Raw genomic sequence first — 21,093 nt, forward strand, 5'->3', positions numbered from 1 at the left:
GTATTCCTTTTCACTGATTCGCTCAACCGTGATTGTTGTTTTGAATAGCAACTCTCTTCATCATCATTTAATTGTTGCTGAGACCAAGAACAGATTTTTGGATTGTTCTCTTGTCAGTTAATCACAACCGTCGCGTACTTGTCGGTTGTTGTAAATATTTGAAACCTGATTGTAAATATATAATTTACTGAAAAGAGACATGAAACAAGCACAAGGGAAAAAGGCAACGTCGGCATTGGTAGTTGTACCACCTAGTACTTGCCTCCATGATCAAGTAACTTGTTTTCAACGGCCCAATACTTACCCAACAAGTCCTATCCATCTACCATGTAGTAGTAGTAGTACTAGATCTCATTCGCATGAATACATCCATAAGAACATTCCGTCCACTACTGTTTTGAATGAGTATACTCTCTCTTCGTTCCTTTCTCGTCAAGCACTCATTCAATACATGGTTCATGAACCTTACTCGACTCTCATCATTGATTGTAGAGATAGAAAGAATTTTGAAAAGAGTCATATCATGACTTCCATTCAGTCATGTCATTTGCGTTGGGATATCATCTTTAGAGAGGATTCGATTCTAACTTGTCAAGTTGCTACAACATCTCACTGGTATCAACAACAACAACAACAGCAACAACAACAACTCTACTATCATGAACAAATACTTTTCAAATGCAAGGATTATTATGAGAGAATTGTTCTCGTTATGGACACAATGTGGTTGGCGGATGAAAAAAATTTGATGATGAATAAGGAAAATAGAAACATTGAAATGGAAGAGTGGAATGGCAAGACGAATCGTAGTAGTAGTAGTACCACTTTCACTAAATCAAAAAAACCAAGAGTATATCTTCTTGAGGGTGGATTTTCAGAGTTTTATCATCATCACTCCAATCTATGTTGGAATTTGGAAACGATGAAAGAATTTTGCATGCATGAGCCTCAGAAAGAAATTCAGATGGTCATGCGCAAGGAAGAAGAAAATTCATTTCATCATCATCATGGTACTGCTGAGGATCATGATACTATGGTGGTGGTCCATAGGGAGAAATCCAATGGTTCTACTATTACTTTTAATCCAGTTCATTGTGATTTACTAATTCCTCACTTCTCACAACAGGAGGGAGTAACACTCACTACTAATACTTTTAATACTTCTACTATGAATACCATGAATACCATGAATAATATGAATACCATGAATACTATGAATACTACTACTACTTCATTACCCTCCATGGAAGCTCGTATTAGAAATGCCCATCAATTAATTTTTTCAAACCTCTCTCAACGAGTCACTTGCGAGAAACCAACGAAATTGTTTGCTAACTTGTTTTTGGGAAATGTTCAAAATTCAATGAATATTCAACAACTCTCTGAATTGGGAGTGACATGTATTATTAATGCTGCACTTGAATGTGAAAATGTATTTGAAAACAGTCATTCCCTTCCTGTAAATTGTACCAATAATAATCAAAGACTTCCAACCGACGCATTGTCCTTACACAACAACGGTGTGGGTGTGAATATAAAGGATGATCATACCAACATGGATCACATCCATAATCATACAATTTCAACATCTATAGTCAATCCTCATAGAATCCTCTATTGTAACATACCAGTACGTGACTCTGAAGATGAGAATATAAGTCTCTATTTTGAGAAATGTTTTCAATTCATTGAGATGGCCAAACGAGAACAAAGAAAAGTTCTTGTTCATTGTTTTATGGGAATGTCTAGATCTGCATGTTTGGTTGTTGCTTGTTTAATGAAATTCAAAGAATGGTCTCTGGAAAAAGCATTCCAATACGTAAAGAAGAAGAGACCATCCATTGAAATTAATTGTGGATTTATGAAACAATTGGTAGAATTAGAAACGAAATTATTCAAGGATCGAGTTCACACACCTACGAAAGAAACAACACCACTCATGAATGGTAATAATACAACAGCAGTGATTACATCTGCAACAAGTCATTGCTCATCTTTGAAAGATGACACTTCACGACACATGTTGCTAGCAGTTACAAAACGATCATCATCGAAAAAGATCTCAGAATTTATTCATGAACAACAACATGAAGACCAATCATTTGTTATGGCACGAGGAGGAGATGTCACTCCACCATCCTTTTCACCACCCACTCATCCACAAACACCCCCTAACCATTTTGCGAATTTTGAAGATCAATTCGAAAGTAAACACGATGATTGATTTCAATACAAATACCCAACGGTGGTTATACATTATATTGTTGAGATAGTACTGAACCAAATGACGCCGTGTGATCCTTGTGGATCTCTCTCTCATGAAATCATTGAACGTAGGTTGACAGTCAGAGATCTCTCTCGAACCATGTTTGCCTTATTAACTGCTAAAATTTTTCTCTCAAAAAAATTACGATTTCCAAGACAACTTCTCTTGAATAAGGAGTCCGGCACTGCAACAGTGTGCGCTGTAAATATATTCTGAATCATTTCATCATCCCGAAGCATCAACCATGCCGAAAAGGGGGACTGCTAAGGAAGCAGAAAAGGCTCCCACCATAGAGGAGCAACTACAACACTGTATCGCCGAGGTTCAAAACAAAGCCCTTGAAATTGAAGGACTGAAGGCTAAAACGAAGGCCTTGCAAACCTATAAGGAGATGTATGAAAAATTGAAACAAGAACATGATGCGTTTGTTGAAGAATTAAAACATCGAGAAGCAGAGTCTGTAAGTAGAGGATCACGATCTCTCTAATTTTTCATATTCGGAAATGAATCAACATGATTCCATGCAGATTCAAGTAGCAAACTTTCTGAGAAAAGATTTAGAATTAAAGAATCGAACAATTTTGCAACATCAAAAGGATTTGTCTGAAAATACACAACATCATAAGCAACTGGTTACTAAATTGGAGAAACAGTTGGAGGAAGCCAAACAGCGATTCTCAGAGGACCTGTTGACAAAGGATACAGAGCTACTGAATTTAGAAAAGGCTTTGTCGTTACAGGACGAATTAAAGGTAGGTTTTATTCATCCACTGAGGACGTTGTTGTTGTAAATATAAAATTCTGACAGAAAGAGCTGGAAAAATATAAACAACTGTATCATGAAAAAGAACAAGAAAACGAGCAAATACGGAAATTTTTTGACGCAGAGTTAACAAAATCCAAACAAATATTTATTAAGGAAACGATGAGGTCACGAAAAGAAGAGAGTGGAATTCAAGAACAATTCGAGAGAGAAGTTGAGGAGCGAGCTCTCCAGCTGATTGACGAAAAAAGTAGATCAATCTATGAACAGAATATTCTCTTGAAGGCACAGCTTGAAGAGTGTCAACAAGAACTTCGTGAGTGTTCACAAGAAAAAGAAAAATACAAGCAAGAAAATAAGAATCTCACACGTACCATCGAAATGAATAAGGATCTTCTCAAAGAATATACGAAACAGTGTTTCAACTTGTCCAAAGAATTGCGAACCATGAACCAAAAATATGACACCGAGAAGGTCTTTGTCGATTTAGAAAAGAGGTTTAACGAAGAAAAGCATGATTTGAAAGAAAAATATGAACAGCAGATTAAGGATTTAGAGAAAAAACGAGATGAGCTTTCCAAAATTTTGCAAATTCGAAACAGAGAATTAAATCATATTCGAAAGATTGGTAAGAAATTGTTAGAGCAACGAACCGAATTGGAAATGTTCTTTAACGAAGCACTTGGTACAGTGAAAGAACAATTGAAAAATCCACCTAGTAGTAGTAATGTTGTGACCTATGCAAAAACTCAAGTCGAAGAACTACGAGGACAAACAAATCAATCTCTTCCACCAATTTCTAAATCTCCAGTACTTCCTCCTGATCAACAACCTCCCCAACCCTCATTTCCATCACTCTCTTGGCAAGATAAGGAAAAAGTTCTCAAAATATTGTTTGATAAGATTAATGGAATACCTTCTAAAAATCAAAACTCGCAGCAAACCAACAAACACACTTCAAACAATTCCTTTCAAGAAAGCCCAAAGCCAGTCAAGCTTAAACTTCAAAATTCATTGGCTAGTTTGAATCAAGCGTTTAGAACAGGAACACCATCCAGTAATCGATCTACAGATTTTATGTTTGGAGATTGAGGTCTTACTTGTCAAAAGAGGATTTTCATCCTCATGGAAAACAAATTTGATTGGGCTTTTGTTTACAAGAGGAGAACAACAGAACAACGGAGGCACAACAGCAACAAGAAATAAAAAAATGTCATCATCGGCCCACACTCAAATCATTGACTCGTATTTTCTTCCAAGTGATGTGTGTATAATTTCGGGAGCATCCTCAGGCATTGGAAAGAAGATTGCATTGGAATTGTCAAAATTTAAGACCAAGTAAATATCATGATCGGTCATTGTGTTTCAATTAATTTCTAATAATTTTTTTATATAATCCAAGTGTGATATTACTTGCAAGAACTAAATCATTATTAGAACAAGTATCTCAAGAGTGTCTTTCATTGGGTGCATCCTCAACACTTGTGGTCCCTTGTGACGTGAGTAATGAAGAGCAATGCAAGTATGTATTTTAAGAGTCATCATCAAGTGATCGAATGATATGTTCGAAAAATGATCATTCATGTAAAAACATGTACAATTCAATTAATTGGATGAAATAATCCAATGAACAATTTTAAATATGATGAAAATAATTATCATATGAACAATTTTAAATATGATGAAAATAATTCCAAATAATTCCAAGAAATGCCATTCAAATCATTCACTCCAAATACAATGGTCGTTTAGATAAATTATTTCTATGTGCAGGTATTAGTGGAAGTGTACCATTTGAACACATTCAAGACATGTCCATCTTTGAACAAATGTTTAAAACCAATGTGATGGGATATATCTATCTTACTAAATTCGCATTACCATTATTGAAACAATCAAAATCGAATCCACACATTTGTGTCATGAGTAGTATGAGTGGAATCATTCCAATTCCAATGAGAACTGCTTATTGTATGTCAAAATTTGCTGTTGAAGGATTTTTTAGAACTTTGAGAACGGAATTGAAAAATACCAATGATACGAAACATATTTGTATTACCTTAATATGTCCTGGATGGTATGTAGAGTTATATATATTTGACTTTTTCTCTTTGAATATTCTCACAATTTCTTTTGAATTTGACATTCTATGCATTCACATGTGAATATTCTCACAATTTCTTTTGAATTTCAATACTACTCATTCACCTGCGAATATACTCACATTACTTGAATATCTAAAAAAAAACACTTGAAATATTTCTCACCACTTGATGACAATATATGAAAAAGGGTGGATACTGAGATTCGAAAACATCACGTGACTGAACATCAAACCAATTATGATAATGGATCCAAGATGATGAGCGTTGAAGAATGTGTTGAACAAACATTGAAAGCAGTGAGACAAAAGAAATCAACTCTACGTTTCAAAACACTCTACAATTGGTCTCCCATCATTTATGAATTGTATCCAAAATTTATTGAAGATTTAACTGTGAAAAAAACTGGATTTACACAATTGATGGAAAACCACTCTCAAACAAGACAATCCAAATTGTAAGGATATCATGTTCTCGAATATGATGCGTTTTGGATTGAATTTCCAAACAAGCAAATTGTAAGGATTGAATTCAATCCTTCGTATCCTCTCAAAAACACTTCCAAACCTCACAAGAACATTTGATTACAATTTCAATAAAAAAATGGCTCCAAAACGCAAATCCAATGCCAGCTCGTCATCATCGCCCGGCAAAAACACCACTCCCAGCAAAAAGAAGAAGAAAGATGAAGAAGTAGAATCCGAAGATGAAGAATCTTCTCAATTGGATGATTTGGCTTCTCCTGCCAAGACCACCGTATCGGATCCTAAAGAATTAGGATTGTTGGAACATTCGTATGATCCCGATACTCATTACAAATTCATTAGTTTCAATGTCAATGGAATTAGTGCACTGATGAAGAAGGAGAATTATATTAAATTATTGGGAGATTCTGAAAAACCCTATTGTATTTGTTTGCAAGAGACTAAACTTACAGCAAAGAATCAAAGCAAGTTTGAAAAGATTCTTCCTGGTTATACAGCTCACTTTAATCATTGTGTGGCAAAGGTAAGTGAAATTTGTCCATGAATACTTTTGAATACATGTTGATTGTCATGACTCCATACTACTGTGTTCCACATATTCAGAATGGTTATTCTGGAACTGCTGTTTTTACTTTGGATTCACATCCTCCTGTAAAAGTCTCTTTTGGAATGGGAATTAGTAAGCATGATAATGAAGGTCGTCTCATTACAGTCGAATACGAAGATGTTTATTTAGTGAATACCTATGTTCCAAACTCTGGTCAGAAACTAGAGAGACTTGATTATAGAACTACAGAATGGGATGTGGACATGTTAAATTATTTGAAGAAACTTGAAGCAACCAAACCTGTAAGTAATATTTTTACAAAAGATAATACCCTTTAACCTGTCATAAAAAGGTCGTCTGGACTGGAGATTTAAACGTTGCAGTATTGGATATTGATGTCCATAATCCAAAAGGTAACAAGAAAACTGCTGGGTTTACAGATCAAGAACGTAAAGCCACTCCAATTGTTCAACATAATTTTATTGATTCATTTAGACTGTTCCATCCTCAAACACCCGATTGTTACACCTATTGGGGTTATCGATTCAATATGAGAGCAAAAAATAAGGGTTGGAGATTGGATTATTTCATTTGTTCTCAAAGCTTGAAAGAAAATATTGAGAGTAGTTATATTTTGAGTAAGGTACTTGGAAGTGATCACTGTCCAATTTCATTAGTTTTGAAAAAGCCAAAGAAGGAGTAAAGAGTGCGTTGACTCAAGTCAATTGAAGAATATCATAATTTGTTTGACATAAATTCTGATTGACATCAAGTTGATTGCTCGAAAATAAATTCACTGCGCAAAAAAATGTTCAGGTCATCCCGTGTGCTATTGAACGAGGCTAGAGCATCTGTTTGTCGATATGTAACAAACCAATCCATGCATACCAACATAAATAATGTAATCCAAAGACACTACAGTGTCTGCAGCTCCTCGTCCTATAATCCTCACAAATATCAAAATACTCTTAAATCATTTGATCATCACGTACAACCATCATCATCGCTCTTGATGACCAATTTTCAATCATCCTCGTATCCAATCAGCAGACACTACCACACGTCCCATTGTACAACTCTCAGCAATGATGATGCCAAATCCGAAAAGAGTAGTAGCAAGATTCAAAAGAATGATGAAGGCAATCAAGGATCAGCCTTGAATCCACAACAACAACAACGTAATGAACCTACCCCACCCTCTCAACAACCATCAGATACTTCAACTTCTCCATCATCAGAATCATCTTCGGATCCATCACAAAATACTGGTAAGGCTCAACCACAAACCTCCTCCTCTTCATCATCAAAGCAAACACCAACTCCCAAATATTCATTTAACTATCAAGACTATCAACAATGGATTGGAAAGGCTTACAGTCTAACGGATCGTGTCAAGCAATATTTTGATCGGGTGGTGTATAAGTTATCCTATTATGGTAAATTTTATTACCAAGGCTTACGAACCATTGTAACGGACACTAAAAAGTATTTGGCATTGAAAAAGGAAATTAACAACAACAGACCATTTCACTTGGCGAATAGATCAGAAATTCTATTTACTACTCAATATTCTATTGAAGTATTGAAAGCAATTCCATTTATTGTATTAATATTTCCATTTTCTGTAGCTTATTATATTATGGCATTTATATTTCCAATTTTATTACCTTCACACTTAGTTTTGCCAAGAAGAAAGGTTCAAATTTTAAATAATATCAATCGAATTAGAAAAGAACAGAAACGATTGATCATTGAAAGATTACTACAATTTACAAATTTAGTGAATAACAAATATATCAAAGTAGATGATGAGTTAATGGCACAATGTAACCAGTTCACAAACATTTTGGGAAATATTTCTAAATATCAAGATTCAAAGGCTTCTTTCAAAACCCATCAAGAAAGAAAAGAATTTATTTCCAAGCTGTTGAACGATATGAAAAAGTTAGACAGAACTAAATTTGTAGATCAATACTTGAAATTTCATTTCATGTCTACTACTCTGCTCGACGATATTTGTAGGTTTGCATTGATTGGAAGATCACATTTGGGAGGAATTAGTGGAGCTGTCAAAGAAGACAATACTTCCTCAATTTTAGGCCTCAGAAAGTATGATCCAAATATTTTACAACAGTTACTGTTCAACTTTTTAGATGTTCTTGCTTCACATGAGCAAGCTCAAGCTCTCACTCCTAACGTTATCAAGATGTATCAATTGAATAGATTTATCAAGCAAATGAGAGAAGATGATAAATTCATTTTCATGGACGAAGAGCTCTCAAACGTGTTAAACACCAAAGAAGAAACTCCAATCAGAGAATGGCTGAAAATATGCTACGTGAGAGGTCTTGTTGATGATCCAACATGTTATGGAGGTGTAAACACAGTCCTGATCACTGCCGATGATTTGAAAATGGCAGGAAAGCATGCACCTCAAACCTCAACAACAACAGTTGCAAGTATTTCATCAGAAAAAGTTCAAGAATTGGTTTCAGAACTCAGAGAGTTGCATTCACTCTGGTACAAATTTACTGAGGATATCAAATCCAACGAATTGCAAATTATCACTTGTGTCTTGTTAAAGTAAAATATTGTTAGCAATATTTGGAAATTTCAACGTGTTGTACAATTGCACGGCATATTGTGCATATTTAGCATCTTTCTTTGATTTCACAACATTGGTGAGACAAACTTTACATCTCATCAACAAGTCTGGATACCGTAATGCACACTTGCAAAGTGCATTCAGCAACAAGTTCATGTTGATATTCATATTGGCCGTGAGGAAATTAAGTTTTTTCATTTGCATCATCTTTTCATAAACGATTAATTCGAGACTTTCATAAATGGATTGAATGACCTTAATCTTGGTGTTTGGTTCACTCACAATTTTTCCAAATGTGTAACACACGGACTGGAATAATTTGTCATTGTTGCTATGAAGAACAGTTTTCATCTTGTTAATGATGGCACTACTACTGCTACTACCACTTGTAATTCCAGAGCTACTGACATGAGTGGTTGTATTCGAGAGAGAAGGAGCTGTGGTCATATTTGTGTACACTTTGTGAACTTGTTGGGTTAATTGTTCAATAATGACATCCTCATAGATGTTTCGTGTTGGAGTTTCAACTGGTGCCATCATCATCATTGTGGACTCACTCATATGTGAACTCTCATGTAATGCATGATTCTCTCCATTAATTTTATCAATCATGATGGGAATCAATACTTGCATGTATTCATCATTGATACATTTTGAAAAATAAATTTTTAACAAAACATTCACATGACTATGATAGATGGGATCTGAGAGTTGTGTTAAAATATGAAAAATCTCAGTAAATGAATGTTCATTCACAAGACATGGTAACAGTACTTGTATCAAGTGATGAACCTTGTATGGAATGATTTCAAATATTTTGAAAATAATCTTGTAGGAATATTTGTAAACATAGGAGAGATCATTTTCCACAATAAAGGAATGATTCAAAATGAGCATGTTCAATAACTCGACATGCAATAAAATATTGGTTTTGAAATGAGTCCAATAAATGGAAAAGAATCTTTCAATCAACATGTTTGGATCATAAATAAATGTATATGAGTGATGCATAAAGAATTTCACACATTCCAATAGAACCAATGAGCATGAAGAGATTGCTGATGGATGATTTGAAATGGTTAAAAACATTTTCTTGAGAATTGGAAATATTTGATTCACAAAATTTGAATCTCTAAAACAAATAATATCCATTTGTGTGATGGATTCTAATAACACACTTGCCATATAGGAAATATGATCTGAATCATTCAACAAGTATTCACATTGTTGCATAATTCTTAAATTATATTTTAGAATGGATTGTAATTGTTGTTTAGAGAGAGAATTAAAATTTTCAAGTAATTCTTGTTTCAATAAACTAAAACAATAATTTGATTGAATGGTATAAGATGAATGTTGTTTCACTCGATTTAAAACTGTATAGATGGTATTACTATTACCTGTTTTAGATGATCCTTGAATAATTAATGGATGAATAGTATGACCATCACTTTCATAAATTTGAATTTTTGTAGAATCTGAAATTTCAAATTTATGATTCAAATAGAGAACATCTACAAGTGAATTCATAGACTTGTCTTGAATTGGAATTAATTGATCCAAGAGTGAAAGTTCAGAGTTCATGGTTCTCGTATAATATTCTAGATATTTCACATAGGGATTTTGTTGTTCATTGATTTGATGAAATTGTGAAAAATCATTCAATTTAATATTCGTTAATATCAATAGAATTAATACTTTGATTTTCTTCATCGTTTTAGTATTAATTAATAATTTAATTAGAAATAATATAATTCCACTATGATTTGTGAAATCAATTCCTCGATTTACACCAACAGGTAATGTTATAATTTGATAGCATTCTCTCAATAGATCATATAAATCACGTGATGTCAAATTTGGTTGAATTAATTTTTTAAATAATATTGTTGGATAGATTTGGGTAATTTGTATCGGAGGAACATATTTTAATTTTTCAATATATCTTTCACTGTTTTGCGCTGATTGATTTAATGATGAATGTAAAATTAGAAAATAATTTTGAATTAAACTTTGATCTGTGTTTTGTGTTGATGATGAAAGAATGGATGATTTGGAAGAGGATGGAGAAGGAGGAGGTTGTTGTTGTGGATGAGTCGTTGACATTTTTTTGATGAAACTATCAATTGACAGACGAGAGTGTTGTTATTATTCTTCTTACGGAATTTGAAAAATCTTTGCCTGACTCGGTGTTGGTCATCACACAACAAAAATGCAAGAACACCAAAATTCAATGACCAACACGACGATCACTCCCACTCAAAAGCTACATCAACACGAATATCATAATTACTTACAATTTCGAGAAAAGATGATCATCCGAGATACGAAATGTTTTGTTTGTTCTTCTCCTGAATTTAAAGATTATTCTTTGGAAGAAATTTTAGAGAACAAGGCTTTGATAGATACTCACTCGATGGAAAAGGTAGAACAACAAGTTCAATTTTTGAGAGAGACACTGAATAGTAATGATGGTTTTATATGCTCGGATCAGGAAATTAAATTCAAATTATTGCAATTTACAGAACAATCGGAACAAGTTGAAATTCATCCGAGAGAATTATTCATTCCCTCCCACTCGTTGTATCAAAGAGCCTACAAGTATTACTTGGCTGATGCTAAGAATGATGAAGCCATTAGTGGTTTTCATACTCTGAACAAGATATCACTCACTGCATTATTGATTGGAATTCCTCTCATGATGAAACACTATGCCATTCGTAGAGTATGCTCTTCATTACTACGTACTATTTTTAATTCCAAAGTTGCTTGAAGAGGGACCAGTACAGTACAGTAGATACTTCTCGGATGGATGACCCACAAGCAATGATCATTGCTTAATGCCTCATTGATGTCCCATCATCAAGGTGATGATTTAACGCTCAAAAAAAACCACTCTCAGATTCCTAATGCCATCACCATCTAAACGACAGCTATTATTGCCAATAGTATTAGCAACGATATTTGTATCACTCTTGATCATCCAACCAATAATGGCATGGTCTTTTCTTGGCTGGAGTTTTGGTGAAGTGAGTGAACATGTTGAAAAGGGAAAGGAATTGCTCGGTCACTATAAGAAACAATCTGATTGGTCCAATTGTTGGAGAGATGCAGTGAATGAAATGGTGGAGCATTGTAAGCAGATTAAAACAGATGAGATTACTAGAACCAAGCTAGCCATCCAACTAACAAACTGCCATTTGAGCAAGTCAGGGCTCATGACATATCAATGCAAAGACGACATGACCATTCAAGAATGTACAAAAGACATGATTACTTCACCCATAGCTTTCAACAGCTATACAGAGTTTAGCACTCATGTTGACAATATTTGCTTTTTTATCAAGTCAGAACTATTTCAAGAAAAATCGGATCAAATAATTAATAGTTTACTTGACGAAACAGTTCGAACCTTGGAAAGTATTAACTCTCTCAATGAAAAAGCTGTCAAAACAAATAGCATTGTTCAAACGTCCATGGAAATGCAGGAAAAGGTTCTTCAAGGTCAAAACAAGTTTGATGCCACTCTCAGGACAATGAAGAAGCTCGAATACGAATTCTTTCAAAACTTAACACAGGAATTTCTGAAAGTCAACTCTCTCTCTAAAAATTTATTTGACGAATTACACCATATATCAACAGAGCAATCGAAGCACAGAACACAAGTAGAAGATCATTTTTATTCACTCAATAGTGCCAACAAAGAATTAAGTAGAGCCTTAGATCGGTCTCTCCAACAAACCAAGCAAATGAGCGAGGACCAATCATCTATCATTCACACATTGAATGGATTGAATCAAAAGCAAAACGAGATTTATGAAATTTCTTCACTTTCTCTTCAACAGCAAGATCAATTACTTAAAGCCCAAAATGCACTCCAAAAGCTACAACAAGATCTGCATGTTCTCACTTCAACAAAATTGGAGTCTATTGAGGTTAAATCTCTAAATATCGAGCATGGGTTAGAAAAAAACATGGAATATCAAAATTTACTTTTTGAACAACAGAAGCAAGCAGAATATCAATTGACACGTCTTCAGGATCAACAACAGTTATTGTTTCAAGACGCCAAGAAATCTCTGGAAGAATTACTCAAGTACAATGAGGACGCAGCCACGAGTATCAAAGAACAACATGTTCAAGTTCAGAAAATTATGAACGGAGTTATGGATCTCATTACTGTGAACACTTCATTACTTGGAGAATACATGGATATCAAATCCATATTGTTCTACTCGCTGGCTGTAGTGCTGACATTTTTATTAACATCCTCAAAGTTCACACAAAATGCCAGATTTTATATTTATCTAGTTTTTACTTTAAATTTATTTGTAGAAAAGTATGTCTTGTCAAACTTATTGGATCCACTCAACACGACACGAGTCAATTATTGGAAAGGAGTTTGTAGGCAATTGAGTTTATTACTTTCATTCCTATGCCTTACTTGGTCTTTCTTCTTGTACAAGGATTATAGTCAAATGAGTTTTGAAGAAATTTCTCACCTCAGAAAAGAGATTCTAGATTTAAGGAAAGCCAATATTTCGAGTAATAATTATCAAATATTTTCTCCTTTTCGTTCTGAAAAACACTCAGATCGGCGTGGAACCTATCAACCAGCACCTATACATGACTGGAAGCAAATCAAGTATTAAAATTAATTGCCAATTAATGACACAAATTTCTGGCACTACAAAAAAAATGAAGTTGTGGATTTTTCTAAATGCTTTGGTGCTACTCGCGCTTCTCGAACCATTCTCGAGAAGTGATCATTTCATCATCGGAAATCAATGGGTGTTGGCCAATGCTATTATTATTGATCCTTCCAATCCACAATATTCTGTGGATCGATTGGATTGGAATCAAAGAGTTCCTGCAAAAAATCCTTCAGCTCTTGTCTATTGTGAGAATGCACAAGATGTTGCCAATTGGATTTCCTATGCAAGAAATGAAAGAGCAAGAAATGAATCGTATCAATTTTCAATACGAAGTGGAAGACATTCCTATGAAGCTTATTCAGTCAATAACGGTGGAATTGTCATTGATGTCTCTCGAATGAAATCCATCTCGATTGACACCATGCATCAACAAGTCACTATTGGTGCCGGGATGAGAAATTTTGAAATTTATCAATCGTTATGGAATCATTCATCTGATCTTGATGGCAGATTTGCATTCACGGGTGGAACATGTCCCACTGTTGGCATTGGTGGATTTGCATTGGGAGGTGGATTTGGATATTTGGCAAGATATCATGGACTTGCCATTGATAATTTAGTATCAGCTCAAATCGTCATGTATAATTCCCAAATATTAACTGTGAATCAAACAAATGAATATAGAGATTTATTTTGGGCATTACGTGGAGGAGGAAATGGTAATTTTGGAGTGGTAATTTCTTTCACTTTCAAATTAATCAAAGCTCCCTCCTTTGTGGTCAAGTATGATTTGGAATGGTCCAACGATGATCACATGTATCATGTATTTTCAATATGGCAAGAATTAGCTCCAACCATAGACTCTCGTCTCACTTCTCAATTCACCATTTACAATGGAACGTTTGCTTCACAAGGATTATTTGTGTTTGGCAGCGAAGAGGAATTGAGAGACTTGTTACAACCACTCCTCACAGCTAGTACCAATAATTTACGTAAAATTCAATTCAAGACCTATTCCTACATGGATAGTGTGTTGGAATATGCTGGATGTAAGACCATTCAAGAATGTGAGGCGATCATGCACTCTCAACCCTCGTATGAACATCCCATTCTGTACAAAACGAAAAGTTCGTATGCCTTTGAACCTCTCTCACGACACGCCATTCAACAATTTGCGAATATTCTCTCGGCACCGTATTCGTATGCGGCATTGGCTGGTTCTTTTTCGTGTGTTCAGTTTGATTCTTATGGTGGAGTGATTGGTCAAGTCGATATTCAGAGTACAGCATTTCCTCATCGACGTGCACGATTCCATGCTCAATATATGATTTACTATAATAAGAGAGAATATACAGCAATGGCAGAGGATTGGATCAATGCATTCTATGAAAAAACAGCTCCATTGTACCTTTCCAGATTTTCCTATGCTAATTATTGTGATTCTTATCTGAAACACTATGAGCATTCGTATTATGGAGAGAATATGTGGGAATTACGAAAGGTGAAACAAAAGTATGATCCCATCAATTTATTCCGATATGAACAATCCATTCAATTTCCTTAAGAAGAGAAAATATTGAGGTGGAATCATCCACCCATACCCTACCTACATCCATACATGACTTGGTATGTAAATGACTCTCATATATTTAAAGGCTTTGGTGCATCATGGTCATACAACATCGTTAGCGCTTTTATAAGGCTTTGTATGAAGACGAGCATAAAACAACCCACCCACACAATTTTAAAAATGCCAACAACAACGACCTCCCAGCATTCATCCTCTCAACAGCAACAACCCTTTATTCGGGACGGAATGAATCAACAACAACAAGCACAACATATATTCTCCGAAGAAGAGGAAGAAGAAGACATTGATGAAGGTATGTTTACATTGAAGATGACTGCAAACTCTCTAACTGTATTACCCATGCAGAATATTCGGAAGATGAAGAAGAAACAAGTATTGAGGACAGCAGCCTGATCGAAGATAGTACAACCGCTGAAATGGTTTTGAGGAAAAAGTTTTGGGCAAACTTTGAAAGAAAAAAAGGAACTCCTGTTGACTCTGATATATATTTAATCATTGACGAAGTAAATGACAAGAGAGTTGATCTAGATCTGTATATTCAACAACTAGACAAAATCAAATGTATCAAACGGTACACTCCATATACAGTGGTAGTACATCAAGCAACAAACATTAATGTACCACATGAGGAGATAAAAAAATATGGCGAACATTCCATTACGGTGGACTATCGGTTATCAGGAACATTATTTCATACTCATACCAAAACGTGGCTCAGCCGTACATTTTATGGACCTTATGTGGGTAGAAATTTTGTGAAACAAGTGAAAAAAGACCATCAGAAAATTCAAGAAACAGTGGAGTTTGAAATGCCTCTATTTTTCTATAGTAATATCGTGGATGAATCTGTTGTACTTGTCGTAGAGGTCATTACAGCATTTCGACAAAAGTCAACAATTATCCATGAATTTTCTTCCGCCTGGACGATATTAAGAATTTTTAAAGAAACAAAGTATGGCAAGTCCATCGACACCATTCCTAATTTGATGTCATACGTAAATGATGAAAATTTTAACGTTTCTAGAGAATGCTTTACATTCGAAGGAACACCTAGGGTATTAAGCTTTGTTGCGGAGCCTCTCGAAGATCAGTTGACAAAGAAGACATACACAAAAATAAGCTACTCCTTTTTTACTCACCCTGAGTTGAAAACTAGTGGAGCTGTAAATTACTTCAGACCTAACGACATTGTCAGCCAAAAAGATTTTATTCCTGGCATCAAATTTAATTCATCAAAATATATTACGGATTTGGTTAATCCAAGACTGTCCGATGATTTTCAAGCAAACATTGTAGATATTCAATTTACCTTACCAATTCAATTTGAACAAAAAATTCTAAGTTATATGAAAGAGCAACGTAGAAAAGAACATGGAGAATATGTCAACAACGAAAAAGAGGTGTCCTTGGTGAAAAGAGTGCTGAGTATTGGCTCTCATAACACTTTTACGTATATACAAGGGCCATCAGAGTCAACCTTGGTTCCGGTTAAGAATGACATGTCAGGAGAGGTTGCTAGTCTGAAGCTTGACAATAATTTTTCCTTTAAAGTTGTGAAACAGGAGTTGTGTGCCATCATTTTCGAAATCCACTATATTTTTGAGGTGCCACTGCCTCTTGGAGAATTCAAGAGATCATTTATGGATAAGTTAACAGGAAGCAACAAAAACAAAAAGACCGTTCCAGAAATTGACTTTACAACACACAGTGTTTCTGTTGGGTATTGCTTATTTTTCCCTAACTTTAAGAAGTTTGGAAAAATCGAGCAAGAGATTATATGTGCTCCTGGTCTGAGTTTTTTAGGCAAGCCCATTTTCAAAGCATCAAATTTGGTGACAGAACAGCAGCAGGATCAAAAGTTCACACTGCAATTCAATTACTTTAGCATTTCAAACGGTGATGTAGAGGAAAAAATTGTGAAAGAAGAAAAAAAGAAACTGGTCAAGCAACAATCCCTTAAAGACGAAATTCAAAACACATCCCCACCTCCTAAGGATGATGTTGGTGTAAATTCCTATCCATCTGTCGAAGAAGATGTTGCAGTAATTCCAAGTTGCCCTTCAGAGCCTCAACCTATTGAAGAACCCACAATAATAGCGCCACCAGAAATTACAGAAGATGTTCTCCACAATCAACAATTACCATCCACTCCTAAAAACAACAAAGAACAATCAGATTATGTTCTAGAACAACTAAGCTCTCCAGGGTCTGATCTTGATGCTCTTTCAGCTCCCGCTATTCATCATTACCATGAAGAGAAAATTGAGCTTGGAAGATCTAGAGATCTTACAAAAGAAATTAAGCAACTTATGAACAGCCTAAAATTCAATGTTGTCGAAGACATGAATGGAAGAAGGCTTCTCAGTGATGGGAAAGAAATAAGCGTTGACAACAATATGGAACTGCAGTCTCACAACATGTACATCAATTTTCTTTCTTTTATTCCGAAAAAGAGTAAGTTTTTAATGTTGTAACATTGAACAATGTATCATTGTGTATAGGCCATAACATACCAAAATCTATTTACTTCAAATTTCAATTCTTCACATTTTCACAAACGGACACTAGCAAAACACCTCTGTATTTAGTTGAACCAACCTCATTTGAAGAGAACGAAGTTTATGCCCTATCTTTAAAAACTCAAAATGATTACAATGGAAATTATGGATTACAGCTGAAATTTACGCTTGACCCAAGTACTGTCACAGAAGAAGAGTATTCAAAATTTTTGTCATACCTCCATAATGATAGCTTATTTATCAATATCTTTGACAATGAATCTAGATTCAGTTATGGTGTATTTAGAATACCTCTGGCACTGTTCATGCGAGATCCATCAGAAACAAGTGTACAACAAACAAGAGAATATGATGTTATTGAAAGCTTAGAAAGTATAATCACAGACGAAGGTTTTACTGAAGAGCTAAAAGGTACTCACTTGGGAAAGATTGTTGTAACTGTCAGTAATGTAGGAAAACCTGCTGAATCACAGATTAACAAATTTGTGAAAGCCAAACAAAAATATGAAGCCACATCTCGTAAGAAGAAGTCCGATGGGCCAACTCTAAGTCTGTATGACCAGTATAACTTTTTAACCAGTCTCAAAGAACCATCGTTTAAGGAGATTGAACAAATGAACAACCAACAACTGATTGAGTATTGCTCTGTAAAATTACAGAAGGTAATGGAATATCGTAACAAAGAAAAGACGAATGTGATTCTTCACAACATTGAGGAGATGCTCACTTCACACAAAGTCATCTATGCATCTTTTGGGGAGCTAGAGTATTTTGAAATTCCTTTCAAAAATATGTATACTAAGGATCATGCTTTCACTGTAGAGATTGAGCAAAAAGAATTGAGCTTGTCAATGATTGTAGACGAAGGCGAAAGGTTATTATTGAGTGAATTTCAACAAGATTGGAAATGCATTCAATTGCAGTCTCAAGGAAGTTACGCCTATAGGTTCTCATTACAAAGTAATGCACAAACCCAACTTCCTTTCAAATTTCAAAGCTTTTCAGATATGGGAGAAAATAGCAACGTCGAGGAAATGCGAGTTGTGGTGAAAAATAGTTCTGGCTCAATTTTAAAGATTATCAAAATAAGAGTGGTACCTAGAAGCTTTGTCATTCATCAGAATTTTGAATTTTATCATCCCGTGACTGAAACTGTCGGACGAGTATCATACAAAAAGAAAGTCAAATACTCTCTCACAGAATTTGGGCATGAACATTTGCATGCCGCTAACATTTTTGTAAAAACCAATGGCAACGTTTATGCCAGCACGAGTTCCTATGCAAACGTAAGTATTTCTTGATGGCAACTTTCATGACCTTTTTTGCAGAATTCATCATTCATAAGCATTGATTTAAAGTCCACCCTTGTCAATAATACTAAATCTTCTGGCCATGTATTGATATTTGGAGATCAGTATTTCCATAGATTAATAGAAATATGGAAAGTGGTTATTATACCTGTACAAACATTCACATTTGACGCATTCATTGGTCAAACGAATTATTCAGAATTCCACATTCCAAAACTTTCATTGTCAAGCGACGCATATGTTCGATGTGAGAAAATAGATAACGAACATATTGATTGCTCTGTCGAGGACGAAATATTGCATGCCAAATTTACAACCGAGTTGAATTCGGAAAGAGGAACTATCTACTCCATGTTCCATATTCTAGAAACAACTAATTCAGTAACAAAACTACTGGCAAGATATTTCTTTAAAATTAATCTCCAGCAACAAACACCCTCAAAATCCTACAATCACATGATTCCCATCAACTCCACAGAAAAGCTAAAACTTTCATTTGTCAATGCGGAGCCAAGAACTATTGACTATACGATTTCCTCTAATCATCCTGAGCTGTTAAGATTTAAGGTAGAACAGGTTACTCTTGCTCCTGGACAACGACATGTGATATATATGAAATTTTTCCCTTGTTTCACAATAGGTTCTCAAGAGATATTGCTATACATTAACAGAAAGGAGGATAACCAAACAGTTAAGTGTCTAGGTATTAATGTCAAGTATCAATAAATTAGTCGTATTTGAGAGTGGACAAGAATGCATCAACATCTGAATGATCTTTGTCTGCCTTTGTGTTGTCTTCAAATAGTGTTACACACAGGCCAGTATTGTCTTCGATTTCAAATCTTTCTCGTTTGCGTTTGCCAGTTGTTAAATTTTTGGCATGAAGTGGAGATTGGAAAAAGAAGGATGGTGAATTGAAAAAATCATCAGCTGAGAAATTTGGTTCAGCTGTCGACGTGCTATTTGGAATGCTGCCAAATATTTTCTGCATGGTCGTTGGTGAAGCTGTTGATTGGCCTTTGTGACGAGGTGTCTTGGGAGAAGATGACGAAGGAGTAATCTCCATGTTTCCATTGTTCTCTTTTTGATCTGAAGATGAGTAATTCGTGGAGGCAGGTGTCGAAGAAGTTGTCGAAGGTGGAGTTTCAATAGGATCTGGAAGTGTAATTGGAACTGTGGTGCTAAAAGGAACTACAGTTGGTGGATACATTGGAAATGGGAAACATGCATTGATTGGAGGAGGTGGATAAAGAGGAGGTGGAAAAGTAGGTGGATGACATGTTGTGGAAGAAGATGCCTTCTTTTTTTCTACAGCCTTACTCGTTTTTGACTGTTTCTTTGTCTTTGTTCCATTCGTTGTTGTCGATGAAGTCTTCTTTTGTTTGCTCTGCTTTTGACTTGTGACAGTCACTTGAGATGCAACAGAAGCTGCTGACACACCTGAAGCTACTGAATGATTCGTCGACGAAGAATGAGAAGAATGTGAATGAGGTGATAAAGCACCACTAATGGCATGAGTGGGAATCACGGTAGATGTACTTGCTGCAGAGGGAGAAATGGAAGGTGTTGTACAAGAAAGTGTCATGCCTGAGGATGAAGATGTGGTGGTGTTGTTGTTGTTGGCAGAAGAGACTTGTGTAAATTGAGTAGTAGTAGTAGTAGTGGTGGAAGTGATATCATCACTTTGATTGGGTAGACACGTATAATAGTGATGATGATGACTTGTGGTTTGTTGTGATGGATACTCATGATATACATTAAATTGTTCGTTGGAAACACTTTCTAATAAACTGGTCATGGCTTCCAGCAAGTGACTCACAGTCTGTTGTTTCTTTACATCTTTACAAATGGATTGAACGAGAGCTTGTTTGTATGCATTTTGTTGTTGTAAATTAGAGAGCTGTATATATTCAGTGAGGATTTTGCTCAAACCTTTCAACTGAGAATTCGTATCAAAGTCAGCCAATATTTCTTTGGATTCTCTCTTGAAAGCCTCATAACTCTCTGTAAAATTCTCTTCTCGCAAATATTGCAAGACAATGAAAGCGACATCACTCCGCGATACTAATTGTGTGTTGGGATCTTCAGATTGATGATGTTCGTCGTGGTGATCGGCTTGATTGGATGATGGTGCAGAGGAGGACGGAGTGTAACGAGCATGCGAGGTAGGAGGAGGAGGCACAGCAGCTGTTGAAGACATTTTTTTGATTTTTTTTAAACAATGGTTTTAACGCACGTTTTGGGCGGGTA

General features: G+C 35.3%; 11 protein-coding genes across 11 annotated transcripts; 9 read left to right on the forward strand and 2 right to left on the reverse strand.

The window, feature by feature from the left end:
* Positions 1-199: 199 nt before the first annotated feature.
* On the forward strand, positions 200-2,224 carry C9374_010885 (uncharacterized protein; the record flags this gene model as incomplete). Its single annotated transcript, XM_044686478.1, has 1 exon — positions 200-2,224. One exon carries the CDS (start codon positions 200-202, stop codon positions 2,222-2,224), a length of 2,025 nt encoding a protein of 674 aa, XP_044543489.1.
* Positions 2,225-2,510: 286 nt separating this feature from the next.
* C9374_010886 (uncharacterized protein) lies at positions 2,511-4,121 on the forward strand (the record flags this gene model as incomplete). Its single annotated transcript, XM_044686479.1, has 3 exons — positions 2,511-2,726; positions 2,794-3,018; positions 3,075-4,121. The coding sequence occupies 3 exons, from the start codon at positions 2,511-2,513 to the stop codon at positions 4,119-4,121; spliced, it is 1,488 nt and encodes a 495-aa protein (XP_044543490.1).
* A 118-nt stretch (positions 4,122-4,239) lies between these two features.
* Positions 4,240-5,592, forward strand: C9374_010887 (uncharacterized protein; the record flags this gene model as incomplete). The annotated part of the gene is made up of 4 exons (XM_044686480.1): positions 4,240-4,367; positions 4,432-4,551; positions 4,738-5,106; positions 5,322-5,592. The coding sequence occupies 4 exons, from the start codon at positions 4,240-4,242 to the stop codon at positions 5,590-5,592; spliced, it is 888 nt and encodes a 295-aa protein (XP_044543491.1).
* A 142-nt stretch (positions 5,593-5,734) lies between these two features.
* On the forward strand, positions 5,735-6,866 carry C9374_010888 (uncharacterized protein; the record flags this gene model as incomplete). Its single annotated transcript, XM_044686481.1, has 3 exons — positions 5,735-6,139; positions 6,220-6,465; positions 6,516-6,866. 3 exons carry the CDS (start codon positions 5,735-5,737, stop codon positions 6,864-6,866), a joined length of 1,002 nt encoding a protein of 333 aa, XP_044543492.1.
* Positions 6,867-6,971: 105 nt separating this feature from the next.
* C9374_010889 (uncharacterized protein) lies at positions 6,972-8,750 on the forward strand (the record flags this gene model as incomplete). The annotated part of the gene is made up of 1 exon (XM_044686483.1): positions 6,972-8,750. One exon carries the CDS (start codon positions 6,972-6,974, stop codon positions 8,748-8,750), a length of 1,779 nt encoding a protein of 592 aa, XP_044543493.1.
* Positions 8,751-8,989: 239 nt separating this feature from the next.
* On the reverse strand, positions 8,990-10,874 carry C9374_010890 (uncharacterized protein; the record flags this gene model as incomplete). Its single annotated transcript, XM_044686484.1, has 2 exons — positions 8,990-9,029; positions 9,079-10,874. The coding sequence occupies 2 exons, from the start codon at positions 10,872-10,874 to the stop codon at positions 8,990-8,992; spliced, it is 1,836 nt and encodes a 611-aa protein (XP_044543494.1).
* Positions 10,875-10,980: 106 nt separating this feature from the next.
* Positions 10,981-11,541, forward strand: C9374_010891 (uncharacterized protein; the record flags this gene model as incomplete). The annotated part of the gene is made up of 1 exon (XM_044686485.1): positions 10,981-11,541. One exon carries the CDS (start codon positions 10,981-10,983, stop codon positions 11,539-11,541), a length of 561 nt encoding a protein of 186 aa, XP_044543495.1.
* Positions 11,542-11,761: 220 nt separating this feature from the next.
* C9374_010892 (uncharacterized protein) lies at positions 11,762-13,420 on the forward strand (the record flags this gene model as incomplete). Its single annotated transcript, XM_044686486.1, has 1 exon — positions 11,762-13,420. One exon carries the CDS (start codon positions 11,762-11,764, stop codon positions 13,418-13,420), a length of 1,659 nt encoding a protein of 552 aa, XP_044543496.1.
* Positions 13,421-13,466: 46 nt separating this feature from the next.
* On the forward strand, positions 13,467-14,987 carry C9374_010893 (uncharacterized protein; the record flags this gene model as incomplete). The annotated part of the gene is made up of 1 exon (XM_044686487.1): positions 13,467-14,987. One exon carries the CDS (start codon positions 13,467-13,469, stop codon positions 14,985-14,987), a length of 1,521 nt encoding a protein of 506 aa, XP_044543497.1.
* Positions 14,988-15,173: 186 nt separating this feature from the next.
* C9374_010894 (uncharacterized protein) lies at positions 15,174-19,569 on the forward strand (the record flags this gene model as incomplete). Its single annotated transcript, XM_044686488.1, has 4 exons — positions 15,174-15,306; positions 15,360-17,468; positions 17,516-18,819; positions 18,862-19,569. The coding sequence occupies 4 exons, from the start codon at positions 15,174-15,176 to the stop codon at positions 19,567-19,569; spliced, it is 4,254 nt and encodes a 1,417-aa protein (XP_044543498.1).
* Position 19,570: 1 nt separating this feature from the next.
* C9374_010895 (uncharacterized protein) lies at positions 19,571-21,043 on the reverse strand (the record flags this gene model as incomplete). Its single annotated transcript, XM_044686489.1, has 1 exon — positions 19,571-21,043. One exon carries the CDS (start codon positions 21,041-21,043, stop codon positions 19,571-19,573), a length of 1,473 nt encoding a protein of 490 aa, XP_044543499.1.
* Between the last annotated feature and the right edge of the window lie 50 nt (positions 21,044-21,093).

This window comes from Naegleria lovaniensis, assembly GCF_003324165.1.
Source record: "Naegleria lovaniensis strain ATCC 30569 chromosome Unknown tig046, whole genome shotgun sequence".
Classification (NCBI taxonomy): Eukaryota; Heterolobosea; class Eutetramitea; order Acrasida; family Naegleriidae; genus Naegleria; species Naegleria lovaniensis.